The sequence below is a fragment of the Drosophila eugracilis genome, unplaced genomic scaffold (genome assembly GCF_018153835.1).
Source record: "Drosophila eugracilis isolate 14026-0451.02 unplaced genomic scaffold, ASM1815383v1 contig_1104, whole genome shotgun sequence".
NCBI classification, from domain to species: Eukaryota; Metazoa; Arthropoda; class Insecta; order Diptera; family Drosophilidae; genus Drosophila; species Drosophila eugracilis.
In genome coordinates, this window is record NW_024571881.1 from 740,973 (window position 1) to 768,227 (window position 27,255).

General features: G+C 39.1%; 4 protein-coding genes across 14 annotated transcripts; 2 read left to right on the forward strand and 2 right to left on the reverse strand.

Annotated features, from left to right (window-relative positions):
* Positions 1 to 202: 202 nt before the first annotated feature.
* LOC108109768 (homeotic protein Sex combs reduced) lies at positions 203 to 5,045 on the reverse strand. Its single transcript, XM_017218441.2, has 3 exons — positions 3,976 to 5,045; positions 2,823 to 3,090; positions 203 to 1,317 (listed from the first exon to the last, which is right to left on the reverse strand). The coding sequence occupies exons 1-3, from the start codon at positions 4,887 to 4,889 to the stop codon at positions 931 to 933; spliced, it is 1,569 nt and encodes a 522-aa protein (XP_017073930.1). The 5' UTR covers positions 4,890 to 5,045; the 3' UTR covers positions 203 to 930.
* Positions 5,046 to 6,850: 1,805 nt separating this feature from the next.
* Positions 6,851 to 7,532, forward strand: LOC108109786. The gene is made up of 2 exons (XM_017218465.1): positions 6,851 to 7,142; positions 7,194 to 7,532. The coding sequence occupies exons 1-2, from the start codon at positions 6,908 to 6,910 to the stop codon at positions 7,448 to 7,450; spliced, it is 492 nt and encodes a 163-aa protein (XP_017073954.1). The 5' UTR covers positions 6,851 to 6,907; the 3' UTR covers positions 7,451 to 7,532.
* An 8,395-nt stretch (positions 7,533 to 15,927) lies between these two features.
* Positions 15,928 to 16,822, reverse strand: LOC108109772 (signal recognition particle 9 kDa protein). Its single transcript, XM_017218446.2, has 2 exons — positions 16,584 to 16,822; positions 15,928 to 16,512 (listed from the first exon to the last, which is right to left on the reverse strand). Exons 1-2 carry the CDS (start codon positions 16,722 to 16,724, stop codon positions 16,420 to 16,422), a joined length of 234 nt encoding a protein of 77 aa, XP_017073935.1. The 5' UTR covers positions 16,725 to 16,822; the 3' UTR covers positions 15,928 to 16,419.
* A 107-nt stretch (positions 16,823 to 16,929) lies between these two features.
* LOC108109864 (JNK-interacting protein 3) lies at positions 16,930 to 27,207 on the forward strand. Of its 11 annotated transcripts, XR_001772536.1 has the most exons (17): positions 16,930 to 17,631; positions 19,476 to 19,496; positions 20,092 to 20,328; positions 20,387 to 20,542; positions 20,622 to 21,024; positions 21,183 to 21,287; positions 21,549 to 21,584; positions 22,088 to 22,105; positions 22,573 to 22,630; positions 22,712 to 22,890; positions 22,959 to 23,181; positions 23,248 to 24,858; positions 24,919 to 25,139; positions 25,197 to 25,397; positions 25,489 to 25,549; positions 25,716 to 25,807; positions 26,420 to 26,525. XR_001772536.1 is itself a non-coding variant. In XM_017218652.1 (16 exons), the coding sequence occupies exons 1-16, from the start codon at positions 17,530 to 17,532 to the stop codon at positions 26,421 to 26,423; spliced, it is 3,636 nt and encodes a 1,211-aa protein (XP_017074141.1). In that variant the 5' UTR covers positions 16,930 to 17,529; the 3' UTR covers positions 26,424 to 26,530. The 11 variants fall into 11 exon arrangements, 8 of the variants coding, with proteins under 8 accessions (XP_017074141.1, XP_017074138.1, XP_017074142.1 ...); XR_001772537.1 differs by lacking the exon at positions 19,476 to 19,496; XM_017218652.1 differs by lacking the exon at positions 25,716 to 25,807 and having other exon boundaries at positions 26,420 to 26,530.
* Positions 27,208 to 27,255: the final 48 nt, after the last annotated feature.

The following is a 27,255-nucleotide window of genomic DNA, read 5'->3' on the forward strand; positions in this document are numbered from 1 at the left end:
GCTCTCAAAGCCTCAGCCGAACAAGATTAGATATTCACATGAATATATATTAAATATATATTTGTACTTGTAACCCAAATTTGTTCATAGAGTTTCTATTTCCTATAAATTTCTTGATTAATCATCATTTTTATTAATTGGTTTATGGCTTTATTTATGCTAACTGAAATTCTTTGAATTTAGCAGGGCTGCTTCATTACGCAAAAAGTTGAAATAGTAAAGAGGATTTATCTTTCTATATATCTTACCAGACCTTCATTTACTGACCCAATTTCCATATCTTTTCCGCCCCCCTAATATTTTCATTAATTACTTTTCTTTTCATGTTTTTTTTCGTAATTTATTTCTTTTCCATTTTTGATTTCGAAAATAAAATCCATACAATTAACTAATACAATCGCAATGCGATATTTTCTGTGTTTTTTTTTTACTCAATGGCTGTTGTTGTTGTTTTTGTTAATATTAAAGACTACAATTACATAATTACAATTATTTACAGAAATTACACAAGCAAATTGCAAATTACCAACTAAACTAATCGCATTTAATGTAATTTATTTACTTAGGCATTACTCATTTAGTTTAGATTTATGTTTATTTTGTTATTTATTTGCCTGTTCCTATTTAGATTTATGTTTATGTACATACAGGGGTTAAGGTGAGGGGAGGGTGCTAATGAATTTAATTTATATATATATATATTTTCTTTACATATATCACACAGTGCCAGGTTGTTGTGGTGGCACAAAATAAAAATAATAAATCGAAATCAAAGTGAAAAAAACCCAATGAAAGATTTCAAACGATTGCGCAAATCATACTTGGGGGCTAGAAAATACAGGGTGTCTCGTTTTTTGATGTTGGGACGGCGGTTTGATCGCGGCATGACTAGATTGGAGACCACTCCTCCAGGTGCTACTCCTACTCCTTCTAACTGGCTGCACTGGGGGTCTGCTGCTGCTGCTGCTGCTGTTGGTTGGCCTTTGCCCTCTCCTTGGCCTCTTGTTGGGCCTTCTTGGAACGTTTCCACTTCATCCTTCGATTCTGGAACCAAATTTTCACCTGCGTTTCGGACAGCATCAGTCCGCTGGCCACCTCGAAACGCTTGGGACGACTCAGATACTTGTTCTGCTTGAATTGCTTCTCCAATTCTAGGAGCTGTTGGGAGGTGAAGGCAGTGCGGGGTCTCCGGGTCTTGCCCAGAATGGCATGATGCGGATAGGCAGCCAGTTCGGGAATTCGATGGTGCAGCATTCCAGCGCGGGCCAGGAACTCAAATTGCAGCTGTGAGGGCATGAAATTGTGACCCATGGGGATCTGTAAAAGAAAACAATAATAAAAATATTTATTAAATTAAATTACGTAAAATCAGATTAGTTAAGTAAAAATCAGGATTCCATTTTTTACTGCAAATTTCCATATTTTTATCGGTTTTTATCTAAAACTTTCTCAAAATAAAACTCACAGCTAAAATCTTAACTGCTTTGAGTATCTGACGATCCAAACTTACTTTCTCTATCATTGGCTGGCTTATTATTGAAAAATCAATTTTTTGTAAATTTTCACATTTTTCATCATCATCAAAATTTGTGAAGAATTACAAAAATTTAAGTTCTCCAAATTTGAATGCAAACCAATTAGAAATCATGAGAATCTAATAACGAGCTCTACGAGATATGTCATTCCATATTTGCTCCACTTTTGGCTGTGTTATGGCGAAGAAATAACACAAATTAAGTATACGTGTTTTGAGAGCTGAAAGCGCTATGACATCATTTTTTTGGGAAAAATTTCAAAAATGTACTTTTTCAGGTTTGAACACAGTTCGACAGGGAATTCAATTACGAGCTTAACGAGGTATAATATTCCACTTTCCGACCATTTTTGGATTTGCTACAGGCAAATTACTGGTTTTTTGGGACACAAATCGAGACAGACTGATTTTCGCATTCAAAAAATTTTACGAAAAATCTCAAAAAAATTACTTTTTGAGTGTGGTACACAGTTCGACGGGGAATTTAAATACGAACTCAACGAGATATAACATTCCATTATACGATCATCTTTGGCTTAGTAATGAAGAAAATACTGATATTTTGAGACACAAAATCGAGACAGAGCGATTTTCGCATTTTTGGAAAGGGGTAACATCATAAAATTTTACGAAAAATCTGAAAAAAATCACTTTTTGAGTGTGGTACCCAGTTCGACGGGGAATTTAAATACGAACTCAACAAGATATAACATTCCATGATACGATCATCTTTGGCGGTGTAATGAGGAAAATACTGATATTTTGAGACAGAAATCGGGACAAAGCGATTTTCGCATTTTTGGATCATAAAATTTTACGAAAAATCTGAAAAAAATCACTTTTTGAGTGTGGCACCCAGTTCGACGGGGAATTTAAATACGAACTCAACAAGATATAACATTCCATGATACGATCATCTTTGGCGGTGTAATGAGGAAAATACTGATATTTTGAGACAGAAATCGGGACAAAGCGATTTTCGCATTTTTGGAAAGGGGTAACATCATAAAATTTTACGAAAAATCTGAAAAAAATCACTTTTTGAGTGTGGTACATAGTTTGATGGGGAATTTAAATACGAACTCAACGAGATATAACATTTCATATTCCGACCATTTTTGGCTTTGTCATGGACATAATAGTTATTTTTAAAGCAAAAAATCAGAAAAGACCAAATTTCACATTTTTGGTCATTGTGATTTTGATTTATTATGAAGGAACTTTGAAAAGTATTTGTAAGCTATTATTGACTAGTTTATTATAATAAATAAATTAAAATAATAATTACCGGAATAGGTTTGCCAGAAGGATCCAGAGGTCTGTGGAAGGCGGAACCGCCCTGTGCCAGAAGCTGGTAAGGATGTCCGCCCGCATAGAGTGGGAAATCCTGAGGCCTGATAGGGCTATGCGGTGGAATGGGCTTCTTGAACTCATCATGGAAGTCAGACATGCGCATGGACAGATGCTGGGGATGCATGCCGCCATGGGGCTGCTGATCCTCACAACCAGGACTGATGGGCGGACTAGAGCGATGCGATGAACTGGGCGATTCAGATCTGTAATGAAAAATATATATAAAAGTCAATAATGTTATAAGACACCCTTTATTGTGAATTATCTAACGAATCGATGACAATCGAAATTACGCGACACATTTTGAAAACAATTAATATTACCGCCACCCTCTCCTTGTCTAATTTGTTTGCTTTCGTACACAATTCGCACTTGAAATTAGCCAACTCGCACACTTATACCGTCAGACACATGGCGTATACGTAATCTCTCTATGGCTGATGACCAAACTGGAATTGACCAATTGAAGGCTTTTTTCTTGCCATGTTTTCGAGTACCAACAAAGCCGCTCTGGGGCTTCATTGGGGCTTCGTTTTGGCTTTCAGAATGGTTTTTTTTACTGAGTACCTCGATTTTGTTTGGTAGCCAGCCAAGGGATTACGACAAGAAGTTGAGGGATTTTCCACTAAGAGCTGATTTTTTGATTGGAATTGGTTTTAAATTCTGGGTATTAGCAGGGAACTAATGCAAATGAGTAAGGGGTACTGTTTATTTAATTGAGTTGGTTGGAAATTGTTTGATTGACGACACGTTCTGTTGTTAAGAGATTATGAAAATTTATCATTTAGGTTTAGGTATTTCCTTGTAAATGGTACTTCTGTGAGTTAAGCCAAAGTTAAAAGCATTGAATACAAACTTTAAAAAAAGAGTAACAAAATTATTGTAAAACCAAGCTATACTTCTAATCTATAATGTGTAAGGATGAAAGCCTCTCTCCCTCTTTCCCATAAAACCAGTAAGACCCAGAAGATCTCTTAATAAGAAAACTCAACCTGCACATTTTCCTAACTCTTCTAAGATATTTTTATAATTTTCTAATACAAGTTCCTAAAACTAAACTTTTCAAGCCCAAAAATTCCAAAACTCACCTTGACATGCCGTCGGGACTGGGTGAGTCGTACTCCCTGGAATCCCGGATGCGCTGCAGTGCCTCCTGTTCGCTGATTCCACCGGCGGCTGAGGCAGCTGCTTGAGCAGCCGCCGCCGCATTGGAGGCGGTCACAAAGGCATGATTGAGTTCCGCTTGATCGCGGGCATAATGCAGAGCAGCCAGACGATCGTCCACAATTATGGGTTGTGGTTCACCCGTCTGATGCTGACTTTTGGCCAGAAGAGCATCGATGCAAAAGGATTTCTTAGGCTGACTTTGGGCAGGTGGCAGGAGAGTGGTTGTGGCCATGGAGGCTCCACTATGACTTAGGTGATTGCCAGCAGGTTGTGGTGAAACAGGCGGTGGTGCTGGAGCTCCAGATGGTATTGCTGGAGCATTTCCTGGCATCATCAAGGGAAGGCGTGGCAGGGGATAGGCACCCAGAGCGGGATGAGGATGTGGCACATGATGCGGTGGCGGGAAACCCTCAACATATAGACGAGGATGCGGATGTGGCGGTGGTGGACCAGCACCCACCGGCAAGGGAGCCACTAACAGAGGCATCTGTGGATTCTGACCACTATCCGTTTGACTATTATCCTGAACACCACCGGGACTCAGACCCGGAGCGTAGGCGCTAAGTGGTGATCCTGTGGTGGCTGCCGAATGGGTTGGACTGGTAGCCGGTGGACTGGGAGTTATTTGAGATCTGGGCGATAGTGTGGAGTGATTGCTGCCCTGATCGTAGTCCTGGGCAGGTGGCGATGATCTCTGATGGCTGCGCTGGTGATGCAGACTTGTGCTATGGTGCTGGATGTGGCTCAATAGCAATTGCGACGGCATTGAGGTGTTGTTACTGGTGGTGGTCAGCGGCGGAGGAGGCGGCTGTTGCGACACTTGGGCACTGGACATGCTTCACTGTGGTCACTAGAGTTTAGTTTTTATATTATTTATGTTTTATTAGATAATCGAAAAGCACTTTCAAAACACACGTTGGGAAAACGTCTTTTTCGAACGCGTACGCACGCGAGTTATGATTTTCCACGAAGCGGACTCGACGAGCGTTCATTAACGACTGTGCGCTGTTGGAAGCCAAACGTGGTATCATATACGCGATATGGAATGCCAGTTTGAGGCACCACCGGAACAGTCAGCTCTCTCTCTCTCTCTCTCTCTCTCTCTGGCTCACTCTCTCTCTCTCTTTCGGTCTCTCTGTAATAGCCGCTTTCAAGATGGAGTATCTGGCAGTTACCCCTAAGGCAGAACAGAGATAGCCTTATACGATGGGGCGTGGCTTGAATGGCTTAAAATGTCTATGAGTGGGCGGAGTCATGAGCAAAAACAGAGCAGGCAGGGCAGGAGAGCTTGGCAGTACGAAATTTCATATAAATTGTTGGAAAAACGAGGCTATAATTGCCATCATTATGGAGTGTTGAGCAACTAACAAGTTCAACGGCAAAAGACGAAAGAATCTTCATAATGAACTTGAGTGGGGGAGAGGAGAAGGACGTTCTTAATAGATCCGCAAGGGATAGTGGGCGGAAGGGCCAATAGGTTATAGGAAGTCTGGCTGATGATTAGGCCAGCAATTAAGCCACTTGACGACACTCTCTTTTAGCGGGAAACTCAGCTTTAAGCCAGTCATACCATGAAATCGATAATCTCGATAACATTTATTGGATTTTTATAACTTGGTTGACTGTTTAATGCCACCGCCGTAATGCTCGTATAATGCATTCTCTTTACGACCCACGACTCAGCCAGATGAGAAGATTTTAATGTCCTCTTGATGGATTGCTAAGTGGACATGAATGGCTGCCAAGTGGCAGGAGGCAAACGGTTGTAAATGGATTGACAACGGAAGCAAAGGACATCAAATCGAACAGAAATCTAAGTAATACATTAACATAAGTTAACTTGATGCTTAACTAGCTAGTAAAATAAAGATTTTCTGGCTTTAATATTTAAGTACAAAAACCTTAAATTAAGTAATCTGATCTTTAATAAATGATATTATCTTATAAACTTACTTAAAAGTAGTTAACCCTTTTCTAATTTTAAACCTTTATCCATTGCCAAAGCAAACAGAGACCTAGGCAGCTGGCACAAAGACAAGAAAGTAGAAATGTCCACAGCCCAGAACCCAAACAGAGAAGCTTTTCTCTTATATATACTATATATATAATAATGCAATGTCCAGACAGGAAAAAGAGTTAAGGGCAAACTGTTCGCTAACAAGAAACGTGCCAAAGTGTATTTTCTTTGACCACGTACAAAAATGGAAACCCACTCCCTGTTTTCCCCCAAACTCAAGCTGAAAATGTTTTCCCAAAAACTAACTCAAAATTAGTGCGATGTCTGCAATGACGACTGATTGCTGTTGTTTCTTTTGCTTCTCCCCTTTCCCCTCCCCACAAATCTACAAAGTTTCTATCTGGTTCTTATTTTATTTTCATTATACGATATTTATCTACTCATCCACGTGCATTTAACTAACATTTATGGGTGGTTCTTCTAGGGGGGGAAACTTCGGAACATGACCTGGCAACGGTCCACGCTCGTTTGTTCTGTATGTCTCTGTATGATTTGTGTTATTCCGGAATAGTTTATTTTATATAACAACACAAATATGGGTAGAGAAAAGTAGGGAAAGGAGATGGTATTGAGGGGGAAATTTACATGGTCAGGGAGTATGAGGTATTCGGATTGGGCTTCGGTTTTAGCTTCCATTCTGTTCTGGCTGTTAGCTTTGTTTGCCTGATTTGGTTTTGATTTTACGAAAATGCTTACACAAATATGCAATTAGAGTTTAAATAACAAAGCAGAAGTTTTTAAGCTGTAATTAAGCTACAAAAATTGATAATATATTAAACTTAGACCCCAGTAAGTCTAGAAAAAGTAACCACAAAATCCAAATTCCAATTTCGAAAATGCTCAAATCCCTTTGGCTATTAACAACTTTGAGTAACACTGCCGGAAGTTTCTATAATCGTATGCAATGTTCGAATTGTTCGAAAATAAACAGAGAATGTTCCATCGAAACCACTGGATGGAGTTGTGAATTCGAACTAGATGCCCGAAAGTTGGTTCCAAATTCAAATTCCACCGAAACACCAGAATTTCTTAAGGCTTGCCTGCTATCTGGAATGGGTTTCAAAGGAGAAAGTAAGTTTATTTATAAATTTATAAAACTATAAGCAGTTTTCCATTTTCCAGGGCCAATTATGGGTTATTGTTGTTTTTGGTCACCAGAAATGGGATGTCAAAAGTTGCAGAGAATTGATTCAAATGTGGATTCTGTTAATCATTGTTATGGATGCACTCGTACTACTTGGTCTTCGGTTATGGAAAATAAGACCTGTCCATGTGGCAGTTGGTTTATTGACGTCGAAGATAGTGCAGTAAAGTTTAGGGTTCAGGGTATCGTAGTGTTATGGCTATTATTAAGATTAATATTATATTTTATAAACTAAAAACTTACTTTTTTGAATTATTACAAAAAGAGCAAGCAATACTTATTACATTTCCAACCCTTTTAAAAGAAAAACCCATCAGTAAACCCTACTTAAAAATCAAAAATCACTACAATTTCACCCTTCATAAATTCTGCTCTTGATCGCTGATGAATTTTCTAGCATATTAGGCTAATCAGGCGTTAAATTTGCCAGTTTGCCAGCAAATATCAATAATAGAAATCACCAATAAAAATAAATCGTCACATATGTTGCTGCAATTTAGCCAATGTGGTCAGCGGCACACACATGACTGAAAGAGAGGGCTGCACAGAGGATGAAAGAGACGAGTAATCCCTTTTCCTGAACCTGTGATTTCGCCCTTTTTGCTGTCGTGTTAATTCAGCCGATAAGTGAACAATAATGCCAGGAAAATTTCAACAGATTTTCCAGAGCCTTAGTTAGCTAAGTAAACAGAGCTTGCAAGGTTGGCATAAAAGTGGGTTGTGAAAGGGTCGCTTGATTGAGTTGACTTTGACACTTGCGTTTGGTTATTATTAGGATTGTTAGGAGGGGGAAACCTTTAAAAATCATTTTAAAACAATAACCACAAAACCAAATTTGAAGCAAACCAGCAACCTATAACCCTTCCATCAACCCAGCTTGCTCATTAATCACAAAAAAACAAAAACCCGAAACACACCCAACTGAATTGCAATTGATAATTGAGCAAATATTGATGTGCAAATAATTGGCATTAAATTGCGTTATCAATAAATAATTTTTACATTGCAGCAGCTACAAAGATACACACCAGATACTTCGTTCGGTTGTATCTACAAAGTGCCTGCCATTCCGATTGGCTCATTGTGTTGACAGAGCTGTGGTCACAGAGAGTTCACTATACGAGTGAATGCAAATTATTACTGCACTTTGGTATTTATTATTTGCATTTTTTTTTTCTTTTTATCCATTCACCAACAGCTCTTGGTTTCCTCTTCGTATTTTATCTCGTTTTCTGCAATGTTTTAAGCAAACTGAGGCGGATCAGCCTGGTCTGACCCTAATGATTACCAAATGGTTGCAACAGTCTCTAAGGAGGTCAATTAATATGCTTGTTTTTTGATGATTAAAAGGGGATTTCTTAATCAATTAACCAATGTTTGAGGCTGTGAGGGAATAAATATTAATAAAGTTATGAAGTTCTCTCTTCTCTGAAGTTAAGTAGAAAACCTTTTTGTAAACTTAAATGGCTAAGAAAACGTTTTAAAATTCATATTTTTATCTAAAAAAGTTAAAATATGATAATTAACATTACTTACTTAGGAACTTAAGCTTTCCTTTATTCTTTAAATTATATATTTTAATTTTTAAATTTCCATTAGAAATCAACCAAAGTGCAAAACCAAAAAGAAGCCTCCCGCGAAATCAAATAAATATTTAATAATATGCCGATAATAAAGTTAATTTCATTTATTGACACACAATTTTAATTGATTTTCCGCATTGAGAAAATAACTTTTAAATGTATGCGAAAATGCAGAGAATAACCCCGCCCACAAACTCCGCCCTCCGTTTACCGCTGATAAAGTTTATAATTGAGTTGTGTTTTTTTCATTAAGTGCGGGAATTGATTTGCTTTTGTTATTGGCCAACGCCAGCGTAGCAAACTTATTAAAAACTGATAAACGCAATTTTGTTTTTCCCTTTCTGCTTTGTTTTTTTTTTATTATTTTTAATTGGTATATATAAAATGTAAGAATTATGGGAATCATTAAGGAGATAATACGGGGCCCAGATAATCCTTGGTGTGGGGCTTAGAAAGGAAATTGTTTACTGAACGATTGCAAATTATTATTTTGATTAGGCCCTGGGCTCGAGATATTTTTTGTTTCCGCTGCGTAAATATTGGCATTCCTGTTATAGGGCTTTTTGATAATAATAAACGGTTTTCGGAGGTCATAAATCAAGTTGATAGTGGAGGTGAAACTTAAAGAACTTGTGGCTTAAAGGGTGAAACATTTTTAGTGTCTTACAATTTTTGGTTGGCTTTTTGGGAAAATAATCCATAAGGCCTATGAAGTTGCACTAAAGTTTATAAAAATCCTGAATATTCTAACCTTTTAGATCAATAATTATTATTAAAAAATGATCTCAATAAAAATCAAACTTTTACCGATTAGATATTTTAAAATATTTCCGATTTTCCAGGTTGCCAACTTTATCTTAAAACTCACTCAATCTTAAAGCCACATAAATGCAAGAACCGCGATATCTATATCGGTGTTTATATATATATATATAGCTTCTGTATCTGCATTGGACTGGCTCATTAGCCACAGCGCAAACAAATTTCCAAGCCGTTGCAGACCGAAAAACCCAAGCCAAAACCGAAAACCAAAACCAAGTCGAGAGTTGAGGTGAGGCGAGTGTGTGGAATGTGTGGCACTGTGTTTGCACACAGTTGAGATACATTTAGCTGCCGTTGCGACATCGGAGTTTTTTAACCTCTACCAGGAGTACTTCCTGATATATATATATGTATAAACATATATCGATGGAAGCGCCAGACGATTGGAAGCGAAAGGTAAACGTGCACTTTCCGATAAGAAGGACGCACGAAAATCGCATTTTGATTTGTACTCCGTATTTGATCAGATACTCACGTCGAGATACAGATACAAATACACGGCAGTCCTATTTGCCTGGCAGTTTGTAATTGTTTGCATAAGTGCATTCAATTGCCAGATAATGATATGGCCCTGCTGAGCTATATATATAGAAATATCCTGCTTATGATATCAATTCATTTGTATATAAAAAATATTGTTGTTTTTTTTTCGGCCTATTTACTTTACCTTTTCTTGGTCTTCTTGTTTGCCGCCACATAAATCTACTATCTCCGCTTATCATTTCATATTTTATTTGTTCTCTTTTTTTTTTTTGGGTATATTTTTTAAAGACCCTTTTGAGAGACCCTTCAAATGTCAGTTTTTAATTTCTGCGCTGACGTCTATTATGATGGATTAATTTTCAATTATGAAAGAGTGAAAGAAAATAAAAGGAATCGCTTATCTCTCAGATGGCTTCCATTTCTGGCTTTCTTATCACCTCACTCCATATAGCGCTAATAATCAATTTTCAATTAATTCAAAATCCCTTATCAGCCCAACTGAACACCCCCCACCCCCCCACTTTATTTAGGTTCCCTTGATATTTATGAAGATGGAAAAATTATAAAAATTTGTTTAAAGCCGCTTAAATGGTCGTCACATCACTCGAAAAGTTAAGAATTTTAAGTTCAAACGAAGTGTGCTAATCTAATCGCTAAACGCGGCAGCGATTTAATTTATATAATCAACTTGTTTTCATAATTAAAAAATATTAAAATTGTTTATTGAACACTCACACAGACACACACACACACACATATATACACACAGAGAGATTCGAGCTGATAGGCCATTTGATTGGATTGGCCGCCTGCCCCTTGCCGCTTATCTTGGCCTAATTGAAATTGCATTGAAATTGATTGATTTGCCCATAAACGTCTCTTTCTTTCTAACGTTTCCCCTCTCTCCAACGTTCTTTAGACTCTTTTACTCTCCTCTAATCGTTTTATTCGGTCTGGTTGATTTGTGGTAATCAAAAGAAAAATAATAATACCAAACCAGATGACAGCTCAAGCGGGCAAAGGTTCTTTCTCTCTCTTCGAGGGTTGTAAATCATTTCCAACGAACCCAAAACCGCCTGCCAATTGTAAATTTTATTCTAATGCGTCAGAGCAAGGGTTGGGTTAATCTGGAGAGGTGTGATTGGAGCAATAGAATGCCAAACTTGAGACCGTCTGATGGAAATTTCGGATTTCGGAACTGGGACCTCTTGAATAGAATAGCAACTATTTAGTTTAACTTTTACTTCATAATCAGACTTAATCGATGGTTACTAAATATCTTCTTTATCTGCTCTATTTCAGGGTAACATTAAACCCAAGCATCGTGTGTAGTTTAGGTTTCTATATAACTTTAATAAGGTTGAGAAATATTGAATATTTTTAAAATATTTGTTTTCCAGAAAATTTCCAGAAAACTAAAACTTTTCCTTGCCCAAAGCTATTGTTTTAAGTGATAATCTAACTCTTGATGGCAAAAATCCCCCATCAATCCCCAATCACCACACTCATCCCAAAATGTCACGTACTCCTCGATGAACCTCGCCTACCCTTAGACATTCCCACGTTCTTAATTAGCCGCTTTTGTCATAGACAAATGGCAAATAATAATAAAATGAAAACTAAGCAAATATCAAAAAGTTTTTCAAAAACATTTAGCAATGTCAATAAATCGCGAGAGGCGCCTCAGGGACGAACGACCATGCTGCTCTCATACGTATTAATCTCCATTAAAAGGGAATTTCAATGAATTTATGATGGCGCCATCTAGCTTTCAAATGTCTGCCACACCCCTCTCTCATTGCTCTCGACTACCTTACTTACGCATTGCGTATTTAACATTCGCCAAAAACGAAATAATTCAAAAGCAAACAAAAATTCCCAAAAAAAAAAAAAAAAAATCAGACGACAATTGTATACCTTGGATTCCACTCCCTGAGCTGCCCCCCTCCGCCCTCTAAAAATCATCATCAGCGTCTTCGTCGTCGGCGAGCCGGGTAAACATTTTAAGCTGCCAGCCCGAAAAACGCTAATGGGTAAACACAGATGCGGTTAAAGAGACGCCGGAGATTTGAACTTTGCGGAGGAGTCGCGAAGGTGCGAGTGGAGTAAGTTTCCAGCGCGATTTAAAACGCGCCAAATCCTTAAAGGAGGGTTTTAAGTATATAACTTTGAAGGGTTAAAGAGAAGATATCCTGCTTCCTAATCGTTATTCCTTTCTTATTATTATGATAACTTTCGCCCCAAGTCAAAGGAAATTGCTCATCGAACAACACATACATACCTTACGATCAGCTAGCTAATCAGTTTAATTAATTTACGAAGGAAAACTGAAAAACGTGTATTGCACGCGTTTCGAGTGCGTTTTAAACCGCGTTTAACCTGACCCGCCGGGAGTCACGGAAATTGGCTCTTGAACCGAGCAAATCTCTCGATTAGCTGGGCAATCAATTATATGGGGGGATTAATCGGAGAGTTGCCAAGTGCGTTGGAGCCATAAGACGAGGCAGTGGTATTTTTGATTTATCAAAATTTTTAGAACACAACCTCCTTTTTATGGCGACCTTATCAAGATGTATTAAGCTCTAATCATAGACGTTGATTTACCAGGCCAAAAGCAGAACCCGCTACCACCGAACCTTATAAATAAGCCATTACCAAGCCCATCGTATATTAGTAATAACAATTGCCATTTATCAACGATTTTGAAATCGGTCTCTCTCTTGCGCTCCCCTTTGCTATTTATTTGATTTGTTCACCCTGATAAGTCCGAATCGAAATCGGTAGAGATATAGGTACTATATGAGTATAGTTGATGAGGAGAGGGCCTATGACAAATCTCTGGGCACCAAAAACTTGAGTGGCCAATTGCTTCCGTAACTCATATTTTGTCATCGATCCGGGTATTGCGAAATTTCTGGTTAACTTTTTGTGATTCAATTATAATGAAACTGATATTAGTTATACTTTCTGTTCCTTATAGACATGTTGTCACCCCTTCAAATTGATTGTGGCCTCTTGATGATTATGATTATGATACATTTCAAATTACCAGACCCATTGACGTAGGTTAAGTTCTTCCGGTTTGGACAACTCATGTTTTATAATGCCTAAAGATAAATTTACTAAGAAAATATTGTTTAATTGATAGTGAAATCATGAGTGTAATTATGAATGGTAAGTTCGTCAGAAAAAGGTTTCATAGGTGTGTGAGGAAAAATAAGTTACTACTTTGACTTTTCATGATTCCTAACTTCCTAATCCCAACCAAACTAAGTTACCTCTTAGAAGGGTATATCAAACAAAATGGAGTCGAAAAGGGGAAATGGCCAAGAGGAAGCGGCTTCTTTTGGAGTCGTGCAAAGCGTTTTCCCTTCACCTGCAACACCTTTAAAGCCTCCATTACCACTCACCTTAGCGCTGCCCAGGTGAACATAACTCACCACTTGATTTATGCAAATAAGCCACGTTTAATTATGACCATTAGCCACTGTTGAGCGGCTACCGTTTTGAGTCAATAGAGGGAGGCGTTGGCGAGGGGTGGCAAGTAGCACCGCCCCGGGGCTTTTAGTCGGTTTGCATTTCAATTTTGCTTTGTAGTCGTGGTAGGTGATGGGCCAAAAAGGGGGGGAAATGAGTGTGATGGTTTGGTAGAAGTGGTCTGAGACAATGATGCCTGCCTTTAATGAGTTTTATATTGACTGAAGCTATTGACCGAGTTATAACAAGCGGCGATTGAAATCTGTGACTAATATCAAAGGGAATTTGCTAAAAAAGTATAGATAATTACTAAAGAACGATAAACTTATTTTTAAAATAGATTAATAATGACTAACTTTAACAAATAATATGGCTTCTTAAAGGGTAACCATATCTATATTGTTTTTCATTCTTTTTCGAAAATCCTCAACATGCGCTGGTCTGAGATTGTGTAAAAAATCGGTGGTCTTAATTTACAACTAATTGTCATATGACCAACTAGTTATGGCAATCAGTTGGACTTAGTTATATGGCCTGCGGTTTCCGATACCATATAAGACTATATATATTAAATCAGTGGGATTTGTATGACAGTCTGACCATGGCGATAGAGTCAACTTTGCGCCGTCTAATTGCATGCTAACTGTACTTAAATATCTTTATAATTGACGCCACAGTGGGTGTCGTAAAAAGCACGTACCGCCATGGTCCGCGTAATACTAGTAGGTCTAGTATTTGAGAAGGCCTTACGATTGGAGACACTCTCTCCCCTCCCAATCAGACCCGCACTCAACCACCACCCCACACATCCCAACCACCCACAATAAAAAGTATTTATGTTATTTGTCAAGTTTATCGCAAACAGTTTGAGAAGGGTGTGCGGGGGTGGGGTGCTGTTAGGAATCGCTGGGGCCTAATTAAACCATGAGCTTTATCGTCTTGTAAAGATCGAAATTATTGCCACCGTTCCTGCGGCTATGCTTTTTTTTACGACCCTCATTTTCCAACACCAGTAGCCCCATATAATCGTCCCTCCATATATATATATATATATATATATAATATGTATGGTTTTCCACTATATATATACATGATCAGGGAATATATATGAAAGTCTTACAGATTGCTTGTTGTATTTTCTGTCTTTTGATTTGTTGATTTTGATAACTGCATTTTGTTGGGGTCCCAATAAAATTTATTGTGTTTTTATTGGCCTGCACAGTGGAACCTTAGAGAAATGTAAAAAGAAGATCTTTAACTCTTTAAAATTTTTACTTTGGTCTTGGTAGATATGAATTAGAAAATTCATCTAATTTTAAGACCCGTTCCTCAGAAATTTCGAAGCGTTGAAGCTGAGCCGCCTAAAGTGATTGTGATTGCACTGCAATGCGCAAGGCAAACAAAGCCCAACCAAGACAGAGAGGCATATTCAAAAAGCACCAAACCGGGCAAACACAAACATCCGATGGGTTGGACGGAGGATCTCCATCGATCTCCACCAGCCAACGCCATCACCATCAACCATCAAACAGAAGCCAAATGAGCTTGTCGTTAAGCCAACTATATAGCTGCCGGAAACTGACGGTTTCTTCAATCGAATGACCAAGTGAGTTGAGTCCGCATGAGCTGTAACTGTAGGGCCGGAGGGCTGATCAAAAGGTCCGCTCGAGCGGATCTCTGTGGGTCAAGCAAACGCTTCGTCTTAATCCAAAGTGGCTACTGAGTTGCCTCCCCGTTCAACAGGTAAATCCAAACGCAAACGGAGTGCATTCTGCATTCTGGACAAACACCTTTCGAGCTACCGATATCCCAGTATACCAATGTACCAATGTCCCAATGTCCAATCCGGTATCCATCATCCATTGCCCATCGGTTCCATCAATCTTTCGCGGCGGGCTGCTGTCAATCTCCTGCGGCAAATAAACTCGAGTGCCTCACATGCAAATAATCAATATTTGCTCTCGGATTATTAAGTGAGCCAGCATCCCATTCCGCTGTCCATTTCCATTTCCAGTTCCCATCAGGGGTTCTTCTGTTCTGTTCCTCCTGCTGCTTTCAGGTGGCTTGTTAACTGTTTACTCGGGCTGTTTAATCGCTTTAATGGTTAGGCAATTAAGAGTTCTTCGGAAAACCTCTCTAAATGACAACTACTCCCTCTTCTTTCCTTCAGTTTGGAATTTTTAAATAAATTCCTTTGATATGCTCCGAAAAAACTATTTCTTATCTCATTCGGAGGAAAGAATTCCTTATAAATATGTCAGTTTAGTTAAGATGATAACTTTAAATTATGAATAAGAAAAGTTGTTTAAATATTAAATACCCACTTTCCACAAAAAACATCACTTGATTCCATTGGTTCGTTGTGTTCTACATTATTCCCTTGATTTATTTCACATCTAATCATTTCATGGAAATGTGTACGACCCATTGACTTTTACAATAAATACAAAATCGTATGGTTAACTTTATGAAAAACATTTTGCACCACCGCCGTCCGCAGATGGTATGTATTACGACCCTTGAAAGGACGATTTTATTATCCATCCGCAGATCATTCGTAACGTGTACAGAGCAGACATTTATGAAATGTCGTTTAAAAGCAGGCTAAAAGCAGCTACTCTGATCTCCACATTAGAAACTGGACAGTTTTTTTATGGTGCTTAAAAACTAAATTCAGTTGCGGGTATTAATGGCACACACACACGCACACACCTGACCCGATGAAACAACAACAATTGTGCCTAATTTACATATTATAGTGTCTCTGTGTGCTATGTTTTTGTTGTTGCTTCGAGTCAGAAGTGCCGCCGTGGCCAAAAGTTTGCGTTTTTCTTGGGTTTTATTCCTTGGAGGCCATGTGCCCCACCAGATTACTAGTGATCTTCTCGATTTTTTTCAGATCCGGCATATTTTCCGCTTTGTACTGCACACACTATAGAGTTGTAAAATAATTATAATTGAAAAATGTGTTTCTTTGGTGATAACAAAAATTTGCGACCAAACCTTTACATTGTCCGTCATTTTTAGCAGTATGTGGCCCTTGGAGTGTACGTATTTCATTGTATATCGACAGTTCTGGGGATTCGCCATGTACATATTTTCGGCAGCAATCTCGAAATCTTCCCAATTCTTCACAAAAACCATTTTTAAGGTTGAATTAATGAAAATCCAGGCGAAATTATTAAAAACAACAACATCCACTGGACGGCGTGACGTTGGAGCAATGTGACCGTGCAAAGCAATAAATACTAACTCTCACTATCGATGACCGTATTGCGATAAAAATTGTGAATGGTTCACAAACATCGTAAAATAAAATATCGTATTTTGATATTTTGGCTTCGCAAGACTCACGGTCACACTTACACCCACACATTCGTCGCTGCGCTGCAAAGTGTTCCAATATTTATTGCAAAAATGCTGTGAAAATCCATAAAAACGGTTCATTTGAATGCCAAATCATAGACAACGGATGGCCGCATAGGCGTGGGCAGTGAAATTCGCGAGCTACTTCCCCGAAAATGCAGCAAGAAATAATCGCGAAAAACGATGAAATCTAGTCAATCAAATTTTGTGAATGGACGGGAAAGAGACGGAAGACGGGGAGCAAACGAAAAACGCAAATAAAAAGTGACACGCAGAAAGCACCTAAAGTGCAATATATTTAACTATACTAGAGATTTGTTCAAAATATAAATATAAATAAAAATAATCGAAAAGTTAAGTGTGTGTGTGGTGCGAGTGTGGGAGCCTCACTCTCTCTCTCTCTCTGTCTTTCTCTTCCCCTACTTTGTTGTTGATCTGGTGGGGTTGAAAAGCCATTGCCTGCATAACGGTTAACGCGTGACGTACGACCCAAACAGCAGTCAAGTGCACCACCCTACCCGCCCACACCCTTTACACAAAGTAAGAGAGAGAGATCTTTTGATCCACACAAACGGCATTCATCATGATGGACAACGATGATACCCTGCTCAACAATGGAGGCCCACAGTCTGGGGCAGAAACAGTCTATGGAACTGAGGACAACAACATGGTCATGTCGGAGAAGGTAATTGTCCATCCACAAAAGCCCCCGTTCATTGGTTTTCTGTTCTGACTAAATAGTTAAAATAACCAGATCACTTGGAAGGGGATACTATAAGATCAGCTCTTTATATCACGATTCTAAGGGACATTTCTAGTTTAGGAACCACCATATGTCAGTTAAAGATAAACTACTTGGTAATGGAAAATATAAGATAGATTCCAGATTCTCAATATTATCTTAACTTCTATTTAATAATTATGAGGAAACACCCATTTCTCATGGATATTTAGTAAGAATAACCAAAAACATTGACTAATACTGATTCATACGGGCGTTTCTGATACTCCCTTAAATTTGATAAAGTCCAGTATGTAGGTTTAATCTGTTCCTGGGCCTTTGCTCCTTAACATCCACATTTAAACCTACTCATATCATCCAAAGAAACACACACACGAGATAATGAGGCTATAAAAGTGTCCCAAGCGGAAATACAATCGCAGAAATATGCTTTCTTTGCTCATCGCTGTTTCTCTCTCATTTTATATATACACTTAATTATGTAAAAACGCATCCAACAATTGTTTATTATGCATCAGCTGACTTCTCTGGTCATTGACATTCAAACTGGCGAAAATTTCAAGTAAAAATGTATAGAAAAATAGAGTTAGAGAGAGAGAAAAGGGCAAAAGAGGGTAAAATGCCGGGGAACAGAAATCAATAAAGTCAGTCAGTCGGCCCTCAAATTTTATGACCACCTCACGCAATCTTATGCAGAGACAGAAAATGTTGACAGTAACTGGAGTGATTTTTGTAGATAAAATAAAAGGGAAGTTGTTTTTTTCGATGCTTAACAACTTTTAAACACAAATGATTCATATCTTAATTTACTGAAATGATCTAATAAGTACGAGAGAACAGAAAATTGAACTATACAAAATAGAGAAGGTTTCCTTATTTTAATTTCCTATAAAATCATATCTTTACAATCTCAAAGGAGTATATTCGATTTTTATAACCAATAATAATTTCATGTTCCTGCCAGTGTAGCCTCTTCCTTATTCGATTTCCCCCATCTCTGCAGTGTAGTTTATTTTTATTTTTCACCCCAATTCCCCGATTGATTTTGCACTTTATCAGCTTCGCCAGCTTTAATCGGGGTATGCAAATTAAATCAGAGGGGCTCTCCCCTCACATTTTTACACTCATATAGGTGTTATTTCCTTCCCCTGGCAAATGAGCTCATCAGGTTCCCCGATTCTTGGTTCTTTGAGCACATGTATCGCTGATAAGCTACCTGTTAATTGAGTAATGAGTTCGTAGCTATTTCAAGAGGGAAGCATTGCTAGCACACCGATGAAAACTTGTTTCTTGGCCTAACGACCGTAGAAACTATTTGTGAAACAAGTATGGCCAAAAAATGTTTGAATACTGAAGCTAGTTGGCCTTATAAGTGTGCCCAACCTTGGGCGGATGACGGGTTTTTCAGAGAAGGGAGTTGGCGTGCAATGGAAATGCCATGAAACCCTATGTGTATTAAAATTAAAAAGCTCAGCCCAGAATATAAATCATACCAAATGTTTATGAAAAAACAAAACAAAACTTCCTTTTTAATTTAAAAATTTACCAAAACAAGCGGAAGAGCATGATTTTTCTTATGATATACTTTTTTAACATTCATTCATTGTTTTTATTTTTTGACACATTTATCGTAAATAATTTGCACACGTTTTACACATTCATCATGCACTTATTTATATTTTCACATTATGGGTTTAATTTCGAAATTTTCATTTAAAAAATTTGTTAAAATTTTGTTTTTTATGTGTCCTTTACACCTTGTTTTTGTTCTTTTCTTTCTCTTTCAGAATGAACAGGTTGTCAGCATCGTGAGTTATCCAAATTTTTCGTTTGTGGTCTATTTAATTATTTTCCTATAATCTTTTTGTTGTTATTCACAATTTGTTATAAAACTGCACGATATATAATTGTTTTAACCATTTTCTTAAGTACCACATTACACGGTTTGCCAATGTTATTGCAATTTTTTAGTTGTTTACTAACAATATAAGGCTGAGAAGGCGTCAACCTTAACCTTTCTCGGTTTTATCATTTAGCGAGAATAATCACGTTTCCTACTTTTATTTTATAACCAAATGCATGACTGGAGACTTTTTATCATATTACTAGAAATTTTCATTCATAAAAGCCGCGGCCACAAACCTCACTTATGTTAAAAGATTTAATTAAGTCATAAAATGGGAGTTCCTATATATCTTCTTCCTCTCTCCGTTTGTGTTTTGTTTTGTATTTTAACGAAGGTAACTTCTGAATACCCTTGGAAATTAAAAATTATACTTTTGCAAGGGTTTTTTGAAGTTGCTTCCTGTTCTACTTGCTACTCTACTAATCAATTGCACTTTGTTGTCCCTTTTGACTTGCCAAAAATCAAAGCTATATCGACTGATGCACATCCTCTTGCAGGTCCAACAACTGGCTGGTAGCATTTATCAGGAGTTCGAGCGGATGATCAATCGTTATGACGAGGATGTAGTGAAGAACCTGATGCCGTTGCTGGTGAACGTGCTGGAGTGCCTAGATGCCTCCTATCGCATCAATCAGGAGCAGGACGTCGAGGTGGAGCTGCTGCGCGAGGACAACGAGCAGCTGGTGACACAGTATGAGCGGGAAAAGAGTGCCCGCAAACAGTCCGAACAGAAGGTAAGTAAATTAAGAATATGTTAAAGGAATCAAATTAAATAAAATTGTGCTTTGATAGCTATTGGAAGCCGAGGACTTGGCCGAGCAGGAGAACAAAGAGCTGGCTACTCGCTTAGAATCGGTGGAAAGCATTGTGCGGATGCTGGAGCTGAAGCACAAAAACAGTCTAGAGCACGCCAGTCGCTTGGAGGAGAGGGAAGCGGACCTCAAGAAGGTTGGCACTAACAATTTTATAGTTCTAGTATTACAAATTTCCTTGATTAACCCAATGTTTATAATCTAAATGCTTTTAGGAGTACAACAAACTTCACGAGCGGTACACTGAGCTGTTTAAGAATCATGTGGACTACATGGAACGCACTAAGATGCTGATGGGCTCGACGCACTCCCAAATGAGCACCGCCTCAGATCGCATGGATGTTAGTCGAGCGAGATTGAATCCGGTGGCTCGCAGCTCGGGACCCGTTTCCTATGGATTTGCTTCGCTGGAGAATTCCGTGATGTTAGACACCGAAACCATTTGCAGTGTGGGCAGCCAGTCGGATGACTCGGGACCGCCGTCTCTGCAGAACGAGCTGGACAATTTGGGAACAGTGGAACGTGGAGCTGCCACCGATGCACTGCAGCAGCAACACCAGGCCACCTCACCCCAAAGTCCAGACAGTAGTCCAGTTGTGCCAAATGTGCCCACAAATGGTATGTTCAGGGGTCTCGACGACCATATTCCTTTACTTACTACTGAACCGCTTACCATACTAATGTTTCCTCTCTTCTTTTGATTTTTGTGTTAACTCAACTAAACAAAAACAAAACACCGAAACTTCGAACAACCCAATCCAAATTCCCCATCCCAGTTGGTCGTTCGACCACCAAAAAGGAGCAGCGCTCAGATAACAATCTCTACCAAGAGCTGTCCTTCCAGGACAATGAGGAGAGCGAAGAGAATGAGATTGTCACAGGTGAGATGTCCGGGAAATGGTTTTGGGACTACTATTTGCACCTTAAATGTTGCTAAATGAATGTGTCTAAGTGAATGGCAAAATGTGAAAGTCAGCCATATACCTAGACATCTGAAAACCAACTCAAACATGCTATACTCAATGCCAATATCCTTTTTCTTCCTTTTTGTTTTGCAATCCTGTGCACTAAAAAAAAAAACAAAACAACACAACATTGCAACACACTCCTGGAACTGAACTCCTTGTGACTTAACCCTATAGGCAGCTGGGTTCATCCCGGGGAGTATGCGTCCTCAGGTAGGTACCACTCAACCAATCAACACCATCAGCCACAGCAGCAAGAGCAAAGACAATTACAAGAAACTCAGCCACAAACACCATATAATTCCTACATATATGGATTCATCTATATAACCTGTAAATACATCAAATATCATGCAAGATTCGACTGAAAAGTCTACAAAAAAAAGAGATGAGATTTTAAGGATCTTAACTAGTTTTGTGTATGTGCATTACCCTTGTGATATCTGTTGGAAATTATGAGCTCGAAAGTGTGTCAGCCTGCTAAAGAGCATTAGCAAATTAGAAAAAAAAAATTATTTCAAATTTAGAACAACAAATAAAACATTTTAACAATACATCTAATGAAATTTCTCTTTCTTTTATGCCGAATTCTACTTGCCCAAATCAAAACCATTTCGTTTCCTTCCACACCAAAACAAAAAACAAAACAATTTCTCTTCCAAAAACTAAACACAATCCACAATCAACTATATTTGCATTGTATTGATCCTTTGAAGCTAACGACAACTATTTTGGTAAGTCTAAAGTGCTCTAAAAATACCCTCATAAGTAGCACCCAACTATTGTAATCATAGTTATTTTCTCATTCTCGTAAGTAGTTTTCCCAAATCGCAAGCATCGCTTTAAAATAATCTTCTTTTTACCTTGGTATTTATGTTGACTTAGAACATCCTCCAGTTGGATTTTGCCATAGCATTTGGTTTTAGTTTAGTTTCTCCATTATTATTTGATTTATTTCCTGATATGGTTTTGGGTTCTTCTTCGTATTTAGATGGTTGCATTACGTGGAGGATGATGGCATTTGACATTTGGATTTATTTCATTTGTAGCTTCTATCAGTTAACACTTAATCGAAATCCACATATTCCAAATAACAAACACTTTCAGTTCCACTTCCTTTACATAACGCTTTTGATCTTGTTTTGTCAATAAATCCATCAGCAATTTAAGATTAATAATTAAGCTCTCAATCACTTTTCAGGCATGGGCAAGGAGGTTGAAAATCTTATCATGGAAAACAATGAGCTGCTGGCCACCAAGTAAGTGTCACTGATGATGTCCCCAAAAGGGAATCAATGAGCAAAAATCAATTGTAACTCATTCTATCTACCCCTTTACAGAAATGCGCTCAATATTGTCAAGGACGATTTGATTGTAAAAGTAGATGAGCTCACTGGAGAGGTTGAAATTGTTCGCGAGGAGCTCAATGCCATGCAGCAGTCGCGGACCAAGTTGAGGCAGCGTATCAGTGAGCTTGAAGATGAGCTGAAAAAGGCTAAGGAGCAAGTCAAGCAGCAAAGTGAGTTTTATCAGCTTTTGCTAGAGATTCTTAAATAATAATTGTCGGCCTTCCTATTCCTATGTTAGACACTGAACAAGAGGAGAACGATGTCCCATTGGCCCAGCGCAAGAGATTCACCCGCGTAGAGATGGCCATGGTGCTAATGGAGCGTAACCAGTACAAGGAACGCTTGATGGAGTTGCAGGAGGCAGTGCGCCTCACAGAAATTCTTAGAGCCTCCCGTACTGTAGATAATTTGGACAGGAAGTCAAAGCAGAGCATTTGGAAGTACTTTAGTAATCTTTTTACGTGAGTATAACGAAAAAGCTTTTTAGAAATCTTTGTATTAATAATTTTACCTTACTATATAAACAGCCCCTCCAACCGCCCAACGGAACGCGTTGCGGACGGTCTCGGAGGGGGGCCGATGTTTCGTCACACCGGCGGAGGAAGCCCTGCCCATAGCCACGGATCCCCCAGCCGAGGAAGTGGAGGTGGGGACAATCGCCTGGCCCTAACCAGCGGCCAGCCACCTGTGCATCCGGCCAGTGCTGGTCTTGCCAACGCCCTCATCATGCCGAAGGATTATGCCGAAGAGGGTACATCCGAGAGGATAAGTGCGAGGAGGCGAGAGCAATACCGTCAGCTACGCGCACATGTCCAAAAGGAGGATGGGCGGTTGCACGCCTACGGTTGGAGTCTGCCGATAAATAAAGCCAGCCAAGAAGCGAATCCTAACCGTCATTCGGGAGGTGTCCCCGTTCCCGTTTACTGTAATCCATTGGCAGAGGCCTCTCCCCATATGAAAGTGTTCTGTGCGGCGGGAGTCAATCTGCACGGTGGCTTCACAAAGAATGGGCAATCACTGATACCTGCCAACTCACCATATGCTCCGAAATCCACGCTCAAAATAGCTGAAATTACCAGTCCTACGGCGGATCAGAGCATGGAGGCGTTGGACAGGCAAATGGCAAGAGTTAGCCTGGAGATGCTGGAGCCGGAGACGCAACTTAGTTCGTTCGTTTGGATCTGCACAAGTACCCATGCTGCCAGTACGGTCAGTGTGGTGGATGCCAATCAATCGGCAACCGTTCTGGATGCCTTTCCCATCTGCGCATCGCATTTACTCTGCATTGCGTCCGTCCAAGGAGCAATGGAGAGTGATTATGCTCTGCTGGAGCAATCGGAAGTGGTAAAGGCGGGTGAAATGCTGCAAAGACCGGGCGAAGGTGCAGAGTTACTCGGCAAAGTAGAGTTTATTCGAGTTAAACCAAAGTCTGACGATGAGCAGAACAGTAATGCTAAGCAGCAACAGGAAGAGGAGGAGGCCAAGGAAGCAACAGAGAAGTCCAACGAGCAGTTGCCGGCGGTAAATGCTGAAGAGCCTCTTGGCAATGTGGAGGCCATCAAGATACGCCAGGCACTGCCAGGAGCACCGCAGCGACTATCCACGGATAGTAACCAGACAAACAACAACAATAACACAAGCAGCAATCTTCTTTATGCCACCAAATCACTGAATCCCATACTGGACACTAAGGATCGCGATGAACCATCGATGAGCTCGGTGGGTCCCACTATGTGGCTCGGCGCCCAAGATGGATGGCTTTACGTGCACAGCAGCGTAGGAAGGTGGCACGAGTGCCTGCACCGAGTTCTCCTGCCGGACGCTGTGCTGGCGATTGTTCATGTAGAGTCGAGGGTCGTTGTGGCTTTGGCCAATGCTCAGTTAGCCGTGTTTCGCCGCCAGACAGACGGCCAATGGGATCTGAATAGCTATCACCTGGTGACGCTCGGTGATCGCAACCATTCGATACGTTGCCTCTGTGTGGCAGGCGAGCGCATTTGGGCGGCGCACCGCAACAAGATATTTATCGTTGATCCCGTATCGCTCAACATTGTGCATTCGCTGGACGCGCATCCGCGCAAGGAGAGCCAGGTGCGCCAAATGGCGGCCACTGGAGCTGGTGTCTGGGTATCTATCAGGTATGTTTTTCTACCATTCACTCGCGTTCTTATAACTATATGGATTTTTATAATTTGTAGACTGGACTCCACGTTGCGGCTGTATAATACGCACACATTCGAGCACAAGCAGGACGTGGACATTGAGCCGTATGTGTCAAAAATGCTTGGCACCGGAAAGCTGGGCTTTAGCTTCGTCCGAATCACTGCACTGATGGTGTCCTGCAATCGTCTGTGGATCGGCACCAGCAATGGCGTGATTATTTCAGTGCCACTTGCCGAAGTGCAGCCAAAGTCGTCATGTAAGTCATGTAAATTATATCTTTTGGAAGTACTAAATTAACTGATTACCTTGACAGCCGATCCACATGGTCAGATGCCGCTCTGCTGTATGGCTAATGCTCAACTCTCCTTCCACGGCCACCGGGATGCAGTTAAGTTCTTCGTTTCGGTGCCCATGCTCCAGCAGCCGAATCTGAATGGCGGACTAACCTTCACTAACAAACGACCCGATATGCTGGTCATGTGCGGCGGCGAGGGTTACATCGATTTTCGCATAAGTAAGTGGTCATCATGTCCGCCGGATGAAACGGATCGGGCAGCGAAGCTCTGAGCCGTGTATAACCATTCCATATTCCATCCCATCTGCAGGACATGATAAGTTCGATGCTAGTGATAATGCAGCGCACTTGATAGTTTGGAAAGTCGATACGTAAGCTTTGATTTCTTTTCATTTTGATTTTGATTTTCGTTTTTTCGCTTTGCTCTTTTAATTTTCTTTATTTAGTTGAATGCTTAGTTTTATTAATTTGTTACTGTCCTTGTTTTGTTTTGTTTGACAATGCGATTTAATTGTGCAATTTCTGCCCCAACCGTAGAACGTTCAATCTGTAGCAGGATGGGATACCAAAAGTGAATCGCAGCATTTCTCTCTGCCGTGACCTGAACTCTGAACTAGACCGCTAAGCAGGTTTACGCAAGTCGTTTTATTATTTAATTCATGTTTTTCCTTTATGTTTCAATCGGCACAAGTTTTCATTCCTACACAGTGCGTTTCTTGGCTGTAAAGACGGTTCAAAATGCCAATACCCTTCGGTCTTTCGGTTCTGAAGCACACTTTTTACTGTCTAAGCACATGACACCTGTCTTTCCTCAGAGAACACTCACAAACTGAAGTGAATTCATTGGTGTACCCGAGTCCCATGTCCAAAACATTATCTGTAAATCATATAACCTGAAAAATATTCCAAAGGGTTAATTAGTTGAATTTGTATTTATTTTTATTTTATAATTTCAAATATTGTTTTATTTTTCGTAACATTATCTGCTTTTACTTACTTAAATTAATATAATTTACTTGCAACAGAAACTAATTATGTATAAATTAGTATTTAACTTTTGCACAGTTCACTAAAACGCTTATTAGAACCTATAAACAAAGACTTCCCAGCTGTATTGTGCCCTGTATAATCTATGTACCTGTAGTTTTGCATTTTAGCACTAAACCATCTTTTACATACGATATTATTGTACAGCTCTAAAGAACTATGAGAGCTAATAAAAATCCATTGAATCTTTACAGATGATAATGACATGGAGAACAGTATTCAACTGGAACCAAATCAAACGATCGAAAATCGAGGAGATAAGAGTTACTTGATTGTGTGGCATGTTAGTCAACGTTAAAACCGATTTATTGGTTTAAGTGCAAATGAATAGTTTTAGCAGTTAAATGATGTATAATCTTATAATACGATGTGTAGCTACACAACTGCAAGCTAACGAAAGGAATACCTTAAACTTTAGTATTTATCTAACCTACCTTAAAAGCTACCACGATGACAAAATGGGTTCTATAAACTAATTTAGTTAAACAATTTTAAAATTTTGGGCCGTGAGGCTACCCCCAATTGTTTCTTATTGCTTCAATTAAACCAAAAAAGAAAAGCAAAGTTATTTGTCAGTGATAGCCGGCTAAATATTTCAAAATATACATATAATAAAGTGTAATAAGATTTAAATTTGTACATTTTATGCTCTACGCTGGCAGCAAGTTATGTATTTTGCATAGACAAAAAAAAAACACCACATTTATATTTAAATATAATTATATTAAAACATAATTAATATAGAAATAAGCGCCTTTTCAATGGAATTTCAGCGTGATTCTTTGTCCAAATATGTAGTAAAATCTTAATTTCTTGTATCCATATTTTGTATTTTATTGTGAAGCGCGACGATGAGCAATTTATGATTAGTTATTTTGTTAAATAATTTTAAAATTTAGTTGAAAAATTTCTTACCCTAACTTCGATTGTTATTCATTTGTTTGTAAGCCTATGTTTTATAATAAATGTAAACTGACCAATATTTATGATTTGTCAAATACCAAATATTGCTTTGATGTTAAAAGGGTTT